Source organism: Vigna angularis, chromosome 6 (genome assembly GCF_016808095.1).
Source record: "Vigna angularis cultivar LongXiaoDou No.4 chromosome 6, ASM1680809v1, whole genome shotgun sequence".
Classification (NCBI taxonomy): domain Eukaryota; kingdom Viridiplantae; phylum Streptophyta; class Magnoliopsida; order Fabales; family Fabaceae; genus Vigna; species Vigna angularis.
In genome coordinates, this window is record NC_068975.1 from 31154873 (window position 1) to 31168002 (window position 13130).

Below are 13130 nucleotides of genomic sequence, written 5' to 3' on the forward strand. Positions count from 1 at the left end.
ATTTTCCGCACCTTGCATACATTATATTTCTAATTTCTCTAAAACAATAGTATTTTAATATGTTTGTTTTTCTTATAGTTCTTTTAAAATTAAAATTTATTTATTTTATTTTAGTATTACGTGATATTTTTATAATAATAAACGAAAAATAACCTTTTTTTATGGTGATTTCTAATATTATGTAATATAATATTAACAAATCATGCTATTATAAAAATTTCAGACATTAAAAATATATGTTTTTTAAGTGATTATTAGATTTGAATGTATAGAAAATAAATAAGCTTATTTTGTAGAAACTAAAATAAAAATTCATAATTTTATAAATATTAAAAATAATAAATTTTAACTTCAACGAAATGAAATTAAAAAATAGAAAATTTATAAATATTAAAAGTAATAGCTTTTAACTTCAGAGAAATGAAAATGAAATAATAGAAATTGAAATGAAACGCATTTATGGAGGTGAAAACTGTTATAATTTTTTGGTTCCAATTTTTGTTTATTTACAAATTTAATAACAATATTAAATTATTGTATTATTACCGGCATTTGATCATGCATTTTTTTTTTCTGAAATTTAATCTCATTCGTTTTTTTATTTATTAGAAGGGAATATTTTTTTAGTCTGTTTGGACAAGAGAGTGAGACTGTATCCACTTAATTGAATAAGCCTCGAGTGTAAGATTTAGGTCTCCGAACTTTAATATTTTTTCTCTTTTTTTTTCGTAAAACATGCAACAGTTTGCAATTATTTTCTTTTACAGCTATTCCCTGTATTTTCTTAATTAACCGACTTTCTTCTCTTTCACAATCAAATGAGGGTAGTTAGGTATTAGTAAGATAAGAAACACGTCAATTAGATTGAGTTCTAAAATAAATCATTTGTACTCTTGTCTTTAAAAAAAATTCTCACTCTCTTTCTTTTTTATCTTTGTAAATAAATAAATAAATATATATATATATATATATATATCTAAATAAAATAAAGCAAAAGATAACATGAAGTGGAGGTAAAAACAATTTTGAAATCTATGTATGTAATTGTTTCATTGTTTTTTTAATTTAGAATTTTGGTTCTCTCACCATACAAATATTAAGTAATCTTTTTAATTGTGTTTTAGATTGTATTGACTTTAAAATATTGATTTGTAGAGGGTAAGTGGATAGATTTGAAAAGATTTAAAAATTAGTTAATTATTGTTATTTTGATGGGATTTGGAAGTGAGTTACATTGAATTTAAAAGTAAAATTTATAAAAGTTAGTGTAAAATTTGACGGATGTAATATATAAAAAAATTTATTTAATTATTAGAAATTTAAGATTATCAAAATATCTTTAATTATAAAAGTAATGTAAAATGATAATTATTAATGTTATATATAATTGTAAAAATGTTTATAGAAAGAAAAATAAAAAGTAATTTTTAAAATGTAACAAAATAGTAACTAAGTGAAATAATTATTTTTAAAATATAATAATTTTTAATATAATTTCTTAGCAAGTAGTATGATTTTTTTATTATTAAAGTGAATATAATATTCTGAGTCATGAAGTTCACTTTTACCTAATCACCTATGAAAAGAATTAACCACATTTCTTTTAAAAATAGTAGAAACTGAGACAAGCAAGAAAGAAAATGCTGATATTTGAAAAAAAAATCTCTTATTCATGATACGAAATATTATTTAATTTGTTTAACCGTGAAATCCCCCACTGGTCATGAACTTGTGATATTCTGATTCGTGAAACTCAATGCTCATTTAAGAGTTCAAATCAAGATTATTAAAAGAAATTATAAATTTATAATACTTATAATAAAAAGATATAAATTAATAAAATATATGATGTAATCAAATAAAAAAATAAAATAGATTTACGTAAAATGATGAATAATATAACTATACATCTATACTTTTGGCGACTCAAACCTTTGGAGAAATTATCATTTTCTGCTTGTATATGTATTTCAGGAAAAGTAAATTAGCCAAAAAGCTAGCAAACTAAAAAGACTACGTAGGTAGGTAAAGGGTATTAGAGAGAAGGAGAGAAGTCTGGTTGACATATTACAGCAATAATTTTTTCCCTTGCTTTGACAGTAATGGCTCAGTGTAAAAAATCTTAAAAATTGAAGTTAAAATTAGCTGTTTTTGATAAGTAAAGAAGGGAGAAAGGGTCTGTATGTTTCATATGAAGTGACAACAAAAATCAAAGGAGGTAAAAGCTAAATGTGAGTCAATACTCCAAACTTGCAACTCAATGTGAGTGAATATTCTATAAAGAACCTAATACACACTAATGGAATTGGATATAACATGGTTTTACTCATGAGAAACCGAATACAACATAGAGGAATCGAATGGAGGTTCTTTTACATTTGTTCATAGTGTTGAAACTGAATATGGTTCATGTGAAACCGAATACACATGAAAAACTCAATTCCTTCGAGTTGTGTTTTTTTATCTTCAATCACTCCTCTTCATTTTCAAGCACTCTGTTGTTCATCTTCATCTTTAATACGACCATCAACCTCGATGAACCATAGACCAATCTCATTCTTGGTCTTCATCTCCAACGAACATCCCTACAAGCTCTAAAACAAAAAAAACTTGGCCAAAAGATAAAGGAAAATGATTTTTTGACACATCTAAATTTTTAACATTCATTTGACATTATCCCTACTTACTTTTTACTCTCTTCTTTCTTGAAAAAATACAAAACTTTATACTTTTTAGACCATTCTACCCTTATATATTGTGTCAAATGAATGTAAAAGTGTGTCATGATAACATTTCTCAAAGATAAACCAATGCACCGTGGTATTATGGAATAAGTCAAGGGCAAGTGTGACTTTTTAAACACAATCATTCCAAATATGAGTAGTTTCACGTGTGATGAAAAAATTATGGATTTCGCATATCAGCTCAATTCATTCTTCGCTTATCTATTAAAACGAACATATTTGATCCCTCAAATATGCGTTCGCCTTTCTTCTTGACAGGTGAATCCCTTCATGCAAACATAGTCTTAGTTTTTCGTAGTCTTACAAACTTTAAGATGACTAAGTGGTTTTAGAGTTATAATTATAAAAACTTATAACATGTTATATTAATATAATTAAGTATATCCATATTATTTTAGAAACTTTGAAAATTAGGTTTTAAAAAAGATATTTAAGTGTTGAATAGTCACTTTTGAATTAAACTCATACCCAATTTTTTTTAATAACATGTTAATGTTGAAGTTTAAAAATAACTGCAGGAGTTAGAATTTGTTATTTAAATGGATTTTGCTTTGGTTGAATTGTAATTTATACCAAATTATTGGATTTAATTGAATTTAGGTTGTAAATATCAATCATAATAATATTAGTCATTGCATTAATTGCGTGTGTTATATGTGTTAGTTTATACTTGTTAAACTTATGTTGATGTATATTAAGTTGTATTTGTAACTAATTATGAAAAAAATTGTAAAATTATTAATTTGTTCAGTAGATTGTTATTCACTTGATGAATATATGAATTTGAGAGTCAAAATTTCTCCCATATGCGATTTGCCAAGTGAAACTCAAAAAAGAAAAGCAACTCAATGAATTCAAAAATTTTCAACTAAAACAAATTGAAGATCTGTAGATTTAATTCACCTAACTAATTTATAATCACATAACGGATTGTGATAATTCACTTAATGATTTCGAATTCGCCAAACAAAAATAAACCAAAGAGCAATTAAGATAATTTGTATATTAATTTTGCTCAAAGAATAAACGTTGTTATGTTTTTTTACATGTTTGAATTAATTGCATGTGTTAAAATGATTAGAAGTTACTATTATGATAGTCATGATTATGTTGGAATTTCATTGGTTGTGTCACATATTTATATTTGGATATTTATTCGTTTTAAATTTTGAGGATTAAATTATATTAAAATTTTGAGGAATATATATATATACGTGGGTTAAAAGGGAAAAGAAAAGAAAAAGTAAAACATAAACAAAATCGAACATTCGATTTATACTGCGCGAGTGAATTACGATGGAATTCTGCCATTTGAAGCTGACACAGAAATTTTGAACAGAAATCCTAAGTATAGAACCCTAGGAGAAGAACCCTAGGATTTGTGCGTTTCTTGGAATCGGTGAACGTTTCCACTGGAGTTTGTTATTGAGGCGCGGAGAATGTCGACGGACCTGCAATTGAAATCGAGTTGTAGCGGATGCGGATCAACGACGGATCTCTACGGAAGCAATTGCAAGCACATGACTCTGTGCTTGAGTTGCGGCAAAACCATGGCTGAGAATCGCTCCAAATGCGTCGATTGTGGTGTCACCCTTACTCGCCTGATTCGAGTGCGTTTTGTTCTCCCTTTCGCTGTTATAGAATTCGCGTATTCTGACCTTACTTTACTCGGTGCATTTGATCATGACGTTGTGAAATATTTCACCTGGTTCTTTGTGATAGGAATACAATGTTCGTGCAAGTTCTACCAATGACAAGAACTACTTTATTGGAAGGTTCATGACCGGTTTACCAGATTTTTCGAAGAAGAAAAGTGCTGAGAACAAGTGGGCTCTGCAGAAGGAAGGACTGCACGGTCGCCAAATTACTGATACTTTGCGGGTATTGAAATCTACCATTACTTCATAGTTATTTTCTTCCTTTCATGGTATTTAGTTCAAGGAGTGATTTAAAGCATCTCATTTCTCAAAAATAAATGGTCGCTGAAAAATTAGAAGCTCTTCAGTTTCGAATGCAAGCAAATCTCAACAAGTTGACCGTATGAGATTGTCCCCAAAATTTCTTCAATCAATTGAGGTTTTATTCCATTTACTATCTTTCATTCCTGATATCAAGTTTCAAAAGAGGGTATTCTGTAAAAGTGTTATTTTTAAATGAAATCATTACGATTATAGGCTACTTGAAAATTTTATTTAAGTAGTGTGAATCAATTATTTTTGTTTATATTCGGTACAGGAGAAAATATGGATTTGGGTTCCAAGGCTTGAATTGCTAAATAGATGGTTGTCGGGGAGAAGGGTTCTACGAATCTATACCTATATCTATAATAGTAAAAAAGGAAGGAAGTGAATAATTACTTGGGAATTGTAATAGATCACGTTTTTTTTTTAAATGAAATCTTTCTTGTTGCATTACATAGGAGAAGTACAAGAACAAGCCTTGGCTCTTGGAGGACGAAACAGGTCAGTCCCAGTACCATGGTCATCTAGAAGGTTCACAATCGGCTACATATTACCTGCTAATGAAAGAAAGGAAGGAATTTGTTGCCATTCCTGCTGGTTCTTGGTACGCTTGTTGTGTTAAGGGTTCTGTTTGACGGCAAGAAGAATGCTCTTATGCAATTTGTTGTATGTTCTTTTAGGTACAACTTTAACAAGGTTGCTCAATATAAGCAATTGACATTGGAGGAAGCAGAAGAGAAGATGAAGAATAGAAAGAAAACTGCAGATGGATATCAGAGATGGATGATGAAAGCAGCAAATAATGGCCCAGCTGCATTTGGTGAACATGGAAAATTTGAGGACAAGGAAAGCAACACAGGTGGAGGGAGAAGCCGTAAAAAAACTGGTGAGGATGATGAAGGTCATGTTTCTGATAAGGGAGAGGAGGATGAAGACGAGGAATCCGACAGGAAGAGTAGACTTGGACTTAATAAAAGAGCTGGTGATGATGATGAAGAAGGTCCAAGGGGAGGGGACCATGATCTAGATGATGACGACGTTGAGAAGGGTCAGTATCTCTGCATTCTTTGTTCATTATGTTTTTTGATGAAAAAGGTGGCGTATATTGTCATTTTATTTCTGATTAGTTTTATGAAGTGATGACCTATCTGGTATGCAATTGCATGCCATAATTAATCAGAATAGACACTGCATAGGCAACAGCTGAGAGGGTGTGCATCATTAAATGTTGGAGATGTGAGGAAACTGTTATGTCTCTGTTAAATCTGGTTCAGTTTTATTGGAGTTCTTATATAATGTCCATCTTTTCTAGTATCTACCTTGATTGCTTCATTGTTGTGACTTCGTTCATCTTCTTACATGATGGAGCATATTGCTTAGATAGTAAAAAACGAAACCGAATGCTTCCATGAATCAAATATAGGCTTCATATAAATAAGTTTTTTAAGTATTTATTTTGGCCTTGGATATAACTAGGCTTATAGAATTCATATATCTTTTCAATACTCGTTACCATAAATTTGCTGTATGTGCATGATTTATTGAGAGTTTTGAATCCCAAAATATGTTATAGGGCAGGTGCATTCAGTGTGTTTAGTGGAGTTTATTTATGTTATATAGTTATCATTTTTGTAGCAGTCTATTAGAAAATGCTGTCAGAAAAAAAGATTATGAATATTAGTTCATGAGAACATCTTGTTTGAATGTTGATGGACTTGACAGAGCGCAAAACCAGTAATAGACTAGTAGACACGCAAGACTTGTCTGTCTCCTGTTGAGAAAACGTCAATTTCCATGTTGCAGAAGCTCTGCAACTTTTCCCATATTATACTTCTAAGATGATCAGTCAAGCATGCACACTAAACTGTAAATGTGAACTCATGAATTATATGTTTGTGCACGAATTTTTCCCAATTTTTGATCTTAAAAACCAAATATTGAATTGACGGGCTGAACTGCTTTGGGTAACCCATGGGTTGTTTTCTAAGGTCAGTAACACTGCACTGATGTTACTGCATGATTAATTAGTTTGACTATTGAGTCGATTGATCTATTTACTTGAATGTTGTCTCAATCATTTCATGTGATTACAATCTGATTATTTAATCTTAAACTGGCATGAACTGAAACTTGAAAGCATCGGTAGATGGTTTCCTTGTTATGCATGCATAGACTAACCAGCTTGTTTTTTGTTGAAAACTCACCGGACACTTCAACGAATATAGATGCTAGTTCTTGCTTTTGACTCGTACATTTTTTACAGGTGATGACTGGGAGCATGAAGAAATTTTCACTGATGACGATGAAGCTGTTGGAAATGACCCTGAGGAAAGGGAGGAGTTAGCTCCTGAAGTTCCTGCTCCTCCTGAAATAAAACAGGTTAGTTTGAACTCAAATATTTGATAGTTGATGTATTTGGTATGGATGTATTTATGGAGGTCAAAATTATCGTGAGAAAACAGATATTGTTAACTGCCCCTTTTCTCATGTCACTTTAGATGCTATATTTTCAATATATTTAATTAATCTTTGTTATGAGAGGAAGAATAGCTCAAAACCAGGTAGTGGAATTAGTGGTTACGTAAAGATAAGTTTTTAAGAAAAAATTTTCTGAAGTAACCCTGACAGAATCACCTGTTTTGTGATTCCAGGATGAAGACCTTAATACTTTATTAAAATGCATTTATTAATGGATTTACCTTGCTCATTGCTCATTTGCATGAGTGGCCTTGGTTTCCTTTTCACATGGAAGTATGCTATGTTTTCAGACATTTTCTGGTATTGTCATTTTGGTTACAGGGATGCTTGATGTATTATATTATGTTCTACACATGGAATAAATTGGAGTTGATAAAGACAATTTCATATTTGGTTTCTATGTTACTGTGGCATTCCTAAATCATAGCTACAATTGCAATTGCAGGATGAGGAGGAGGAGGATGAAGATAATGAAGAAGGGGGAGGTCTGAGTAAATCTGGGAAAGAGCTGAAGAAGCTGCTTGGGAAAGCTAGTGGTCTGAATGAATCTGATGCAGAGGATGAAGATGATGACGATGACGACGTAAGACTTTTGTTCTTTTTTCTTCAGTTTGCCATTTTCTTTAACTTTTTATAGAAGTTCTTTAATTGCCAATTGTTCCGTTTGTCACACTAATAAGATGCAAAGGATTAACATAACTTGATACAAACTGCAATTTCTTTTGTGGTGGCCTAAATATAGCATTTACACCCTTTACTTCTCTACAAGGGCAAGTGAGTAATTTGCTTCATATTTTGTAGGAAATCTCACATTAACTAGAAATATAGTCAAAGCATGGTATATAATTCGCTGCAAACCTTATTTTACAAGTTGATTTTTATGAATTTAAGTTAGACTTAAACCCATTTTATAATGTTAGAAATATCTGATAATATTATCATTGAATATTTTAGAGCATATTAAATGAACTCTTAAAACATGTATTCTTCTTTTATATTTTGACTTGTTTTCTTGTTTAATTACAATAGTTATCGTTACGGGGATATCTTTTCGGAATCATATATATTTGAATACTATCTATAGGCATATCATATCATGTAAGTAGGATTAAAATCTCGTAGAATTATTTGTATTTATTGCAATCAACCTACATAAAATGTTGTGTAGTCCATACACAGTTTTCAGCATCTTTTACTTCTATTTCTCTCTCGTTCAATGTACTTCACTGGAATCCTGGATAACTTTCATTTTCATGGATTAACGAGTCACATTTCTTCGCCTAGATGGATGACGAGGTTGGCAATCCTCCTGTGATTGCTACGAAGCAGAAGGATGCCCCTAAGGAAGAACCTGTTGACATTAGCCCTTCAAAGCCAGCAGCAACAGGACCTGCTCGTGGAACACCATCTTCTAAGTCTTCAAAGGGAAAGAGAAAATCAAATGAAGAAGTAAAACCAGCAAATACTGCAACACCAAAGAAGGTGAAACAGGAAAATGTAAGTCACTGATTTTCGTGAGATTACTGGATTACACTTATTGCTTTACCTTTTCATAGAAGTGTTAGGTGCTTGGATAACTTCTACAAGTTCAACATCGATCAATTACTGTGGTGTTTGACTTACTTTAGAGGGCCAATTTTTTTGCAAAAGCTGATACTGCTTTGTTGGGAAACTTTTCTTTCGAAGATTTGGACAAAAGTGCTCTTAATTTATCCTGGAAGCAATTTTTCAATGACGGATTCAAACACCATATGGCTTTTGTAGATTTGTATATAGGATGAGATTTTAGAAGAATCTTTTATCAAGTAAATTTTGTTCTGTTACAAAATAACTTATTTTTAAATGCTAATCCAACAGTTTCCCTTTAACTACCATTGAAATTATTTGTTGTTTTATTAAATTAGGAACCAAAATCGTCTACCAAAGATGTAAATGGGTCTGCATCTAAAAGCAATGCACCTCCCAAAGGTACACCTCCGTCATCATCAAAGCCTGGGTCTTCCGGAACAGCTACTGGACCTGTGAGTGAGGAAGAAATTAGGGCTGTTTTAAGGCAAAAGACTCCAGTGACCACTCAGGATCTTGTAGCTAAATTTAAGGCAAGATTGAGATCTTCAGAGGTAAGTGATAAATTTGCTCTATCCTCGATTGAACTTGACATGTTTGCTTTATTGTTCTTTAATCAAATTGTGTATGCCATGTGCACAGTACGTTTCATGTTTTATAATTAAAGTGTGTTTTTCACTTCTCCATGCTCGCCCAAGCCGCTGGCTAATTCTTAATAAATGCTTACAAATTGGCTCCGGGACTTTGGATAATATGTAATGCATCTAATTTTTGTGGAGCTGCCATTTTAATAATCTTCATAATGAATTGTGATTTAGGATCCAAGCAGGTAAAACACTTTTTTATGTCTCCAAGAAAAAAAGGCATCAATTTTTTTTAGTATTAATTGCTTTAGATTTTCAAGAAAAAAATGTCTCAATTTTTTTTAATATTAATTGTTTTGGGCCTCCAAAAAAAGGGCCTAAAATTTTTCTTTTTAGTATTAATTGCTTTAAGCATCTTTAAAAAATGTCTCAAAATTAAAAAAATAAAATAAAAAAATTTTGATAAAAATGATTTATTCTTAACTTTGTTCTAGGCGGTGATCGGAGGTCTGAAGTATGTAATGCGTGAGGATAAGAATGCTTATCTGATACTAATTTGTACCTTTTCGTATACTTTATTTAGTTGCAATTTTCGTGTGATCCATTTGGATCGATGGCTAAACTAGTCTAAGTTTGACATGACAGCATCATTGGTTCAATTTTTAAATCTTTGGTTGAAACTGAATCTTGTGCTTCTTTGGTACATGCAGGATAAGCAAGCATTTGCTGAGATCCTGAAGAGAATCTCTAAAATACAGAAGACTGCAAATGGATCCAGTTATGTTATCCTGAGAGATAAGTGACGTGTAGACCCCAATGATTGGTTCGGAAAAGATGCTGCATAAAAAATGACAATACGATGATATTCCATGTATATTCTTCACATTTTGGGCACCGTCGTCAAGATTATATTGCTAAGTTAATGCCCATCGAGTATAAGAGACTTTTTTTTTGTTTTTGAAATCGTGAAAATCGCCTCATCGGGTTACAAATGCGAGTACAGGGTATATGGAGATTACCCTGGCGCATTGAATAAAGAGGATCTACCTCTTATTAACATTATAGAAAGAAGCAAATTGTACAACTTATAAATCTTATGTACGTTTATCTGTATTTTTCGTGTACGTGCAAATTATTTTATATAAACTGTCAATTTTATCCTTTTTTGTAGCTTTTTAAATACTTTCACAAGCATTAGTAATTATTGAGTACAGTCGAATGTACTGAAAATACTTTTAAATTAATCTCAAATTAGTCAAGTGCATCGCAGCGTTGCAGGGACTAAAATGATGAAAATATCATTCATATAATTCATTATTTTAAGAACTATTTAGAAATAGTAATCTTTGAGAGTAAATTTGATGATTACTTTACATTTCGTGAATTGCAAAATGCACAGAACAATTTCATCAATATGGACACTAAAAAATCGCATTTGAAGAAGATTCCATATAACATAAATTCATGAAACAAGACTAGAAAACAAATATCTTTCTTAAACTAGATTGCTAGACATATACTGGCATTAAAAGAAATATAACATCCGAGGGTCCCAAGTCCCAAAACAGTATCTAAATAATACATAAAACCAGTGGTTCTTACATATAGGCTAGTGACAGATGTCAGTCAATAAGCAAGGTATATGATGAGGAAAAATAAAACAGTGATCAACAACATAGTGCTCTGACCATAACGGGTTGAAGCAGAAGGAGTAGTGGGCGCAGCAGCCTGAAAATCAGATAGGGTGGAATACTTATTGTCTGTGATGCCTTGGCCCTGTGGCAGAACCTCAATGTGGAGCTTCAGACCATTTTTGCAGTTCTGAGGTTGGGTGCTCACAAAGTACCTCATTCCTTCACTCTCCAGTGGGATAGCATGCAGACCCTCTCTGTACATTTTGATGGGATTTCTCACATCACACGCCTCATATTCCTCTTTGCTTTTCAGCTCAGCCACCAGTCCCTGTGCCACTGAGTATGCCAGCCCTGCTCGTTTTACACGTCCACATCCCCACATCGTTATTCCTTTTCATACTCATATTAAAATAGACAAACACGGCATAATGACAACAAATTCAATGTCTCGTCATACCTAACAACATTTCTTTTTACAAGGCATGCTACAATACAATACATACAAACTTCTTGTTAGCATTTTTCTTCCTCTAAAATAGACAAATAAAAGATAAGAGAAAATTACATGATAAGATGAAAAGAAAATTATTATTTCTTTTCATAATACACTTAACCTTTGAAGTCACCGTGTGATTAATCGTTTCATCCTTGCATGCTACTAATCACTAATATATAAATTTTTAATAGAACAAGGTATCGCGTTAAATTAAAAAAAGAAAAAGTGCTACCTACTTTATATGTAGTATATATAATAAAAGCAACAAATTGATCCACAAATTCTATACCAACTATTCCCAAGACTCAACTTAAAGGTTTACATGCTACTAAACTAATCACATGAATAATAATATATGCAATTTTAACTTAATCTCTATCTTTAATTTATTATCTCTTCAAGAACCATTAGGTTTTATTTCACAAAAAAAAAATGCTGAAACACACCACTGAGCTAAGTCTATACTCCCACTTACTGACCCTACCAGTATTAAAAATAAACCTAAAAGATACGCAATGAATGAACTGCCGTCACTCAGCTCCTCCTGTTAAACGAACGCACAGAACAGACGGAAACGCAATCTTTGAAAGCTGACGTGCAATTCTCTTCTTTTATTTTTCCTTATTTTTCTATAACATAAATGTCATCACAATCAACTCCAAGATCCAGATCGTGTAATGAAAAGTAAAAAACAAAATAAAAACAGGGCACGTTTCATCATTCTTCATGTTCATGACAACCAAGAAAGCACTGAAACTAAATGGGTAGGGAACATACAATATAAAGAAAAAAAAACATGACAAAATAATGGATTTACCTATTTGGTAAAGAAAAAGAGAGAGAATCCGAGACTTACAAATTTGGTCTCCAACCCTGAAGATCCTGCCAGAAGACCAGGAAACAAGGTCTGAGGTTGGATCCCAGCCACGGTCTGCTCCGACCACATGATGCTCGTGTCCTGCCACCCCTTTTCCACCAAGGCAAATGACCACCATTGCAACGGTAAAAATGATCCCTTTACCCATTTTCATTTTCCAAAATTCGTCGGAAGAGAGTGATGGATCGACGGTGGCGAAAATAGAAAGTGGTTTGTGGTTATAAAGAAATGTGTTTTGCAGGGTAAGGAATGAGTTTCCAGGTAGCTTCCTTACTCTTCCAAATTCACAGGACGCAGAGCAAGGACTGGTAGTTGTGACTCTCCTCCCGCACTCTCTGCAACCAATTGTCAATTGCTCAGTGTGTGTGTGTTTTGTATATGTAATAATCTACCTCTTTATATACTCATTTATCCTTCTTTTTATCTCTTCACCACAATAAAGTGAAAGGCCTCTTTGGTAATAAAATAATAAATAAAGTGAAACACTTCCATAAATTTTCACCTTTGATGGACCATTGTACCCTCTTTCTCACATTCATTTTTGCCTTTTTTTTTCTTTTTCTTTTCTTGTAAGAAAATTTTTAGTAATTAATAATACATTTATGTGAATATGTTTTTTAAAAATACCAGGTTAAATATGTTTTTGGTCCCTTATCTTTCAGCGAAAATTGGAATTAGTCCCTCTTCAAAATTTTAGACTAATTTAGTCCCCAAACTTTAAAAATGTGTGAATTGAGTCCTTTTAACCAAATTTTGTTAACTTTATTTGATCTTTCAAACGCATTTCTCA

At 31.9% G+C, this 13130-nt stretch overlaps 2 protein-coding genes across 2 annotated transcripts; one reads left to right on the forward strand and one right to left on the reverse strand.

The window, feature by feature from the left end:
* The first annotated feature begins 3987 nt into the window (after window positions 1–3987).
* On the forward strand, window positions 3988–10493 carry LOC108343385 (transcription initiation factor IIF subunit alpha). The gene is made up of 9 exons (XM_017581636.2): window positions 3988–4354; window positions 4467–4625; window positions 5164–5309; window positions 5386–5753; window positions 6969–7084; window positions 7629–7766; window positions 8468–8680; window positions 9088–9303; window positions 10044–10493. Exons 1-9 carry the CDS (start codon window positions 4184–4186, stop codon window positions 10134–10136), a joined length of 1620 nt encoding a protein of 539 aa, XP_017437125.2. The 5' UTR covers window positions 3988–4183; the 3' UTR covers window positions 10137–10493.
* Window positions 10494–10762: 269 nt separating this feature from the next.
* LOC108342052 (uclacyanin 1) lies at window positions 10763–12722 on the reverse strand. Its single transcript, XM_017579753.2, has 2 exons — window positions 12320–12722; window positions 10763–11318 (listed from the first exon to the last, which is right to left on the reverse strand). Exons 1-2 carry the CDS (start codon window positions 12492–12494, stop codon window positions 10960–10962), a joined length of 534 nt encoding a protein of 177 aa, XP_017435242.1. The 5' UTR covers window positions 12495–12722; the 3' UTR covers window positions 10763–10959.
* Between the last annotated feature and the right edge of the window lie 408 nt (window positions 12723–13130).

Bases quoted from the DNA above. Each gene is read 5' to 3' on its own strand.
- LOC108343385 (XM_017581636.2), top strand. From the start codon at position 4,184: ATGTCGACGGACCTGCAATTGAAATCGAGTTGTAGCGGATGCGGATCA. The intron at 4,355-4,466 runs GTGCGTTTTGTT...TCTTTGTGATAG, and splicing joins CCCTTACTCGCCTGATTCGA to GAATACAATGTTCGTGCAAG. The intron at 7,767-8,467 runs GTAAGACTTTTG...TTCTTCGCCTAG, and splicing joins AAGATGATGACGATGACGAC to ATGGATGACGAGGTTGGCAA.
- LOC108342052 (XM_017579753.2), bottom strand. From the start codon at position 12,494: ATGAAAATGGGTAAAGGGATCATTTTTACCGTTGCAATGGTGGTCATT. The intron at 11,319-12,319 runs GTAAGTCTCGGA...TAAAACGAGCAG, and splicing joins CAGGGTTGGAGACCAAATTT to GGCTGGCATACTCAGTGGCA.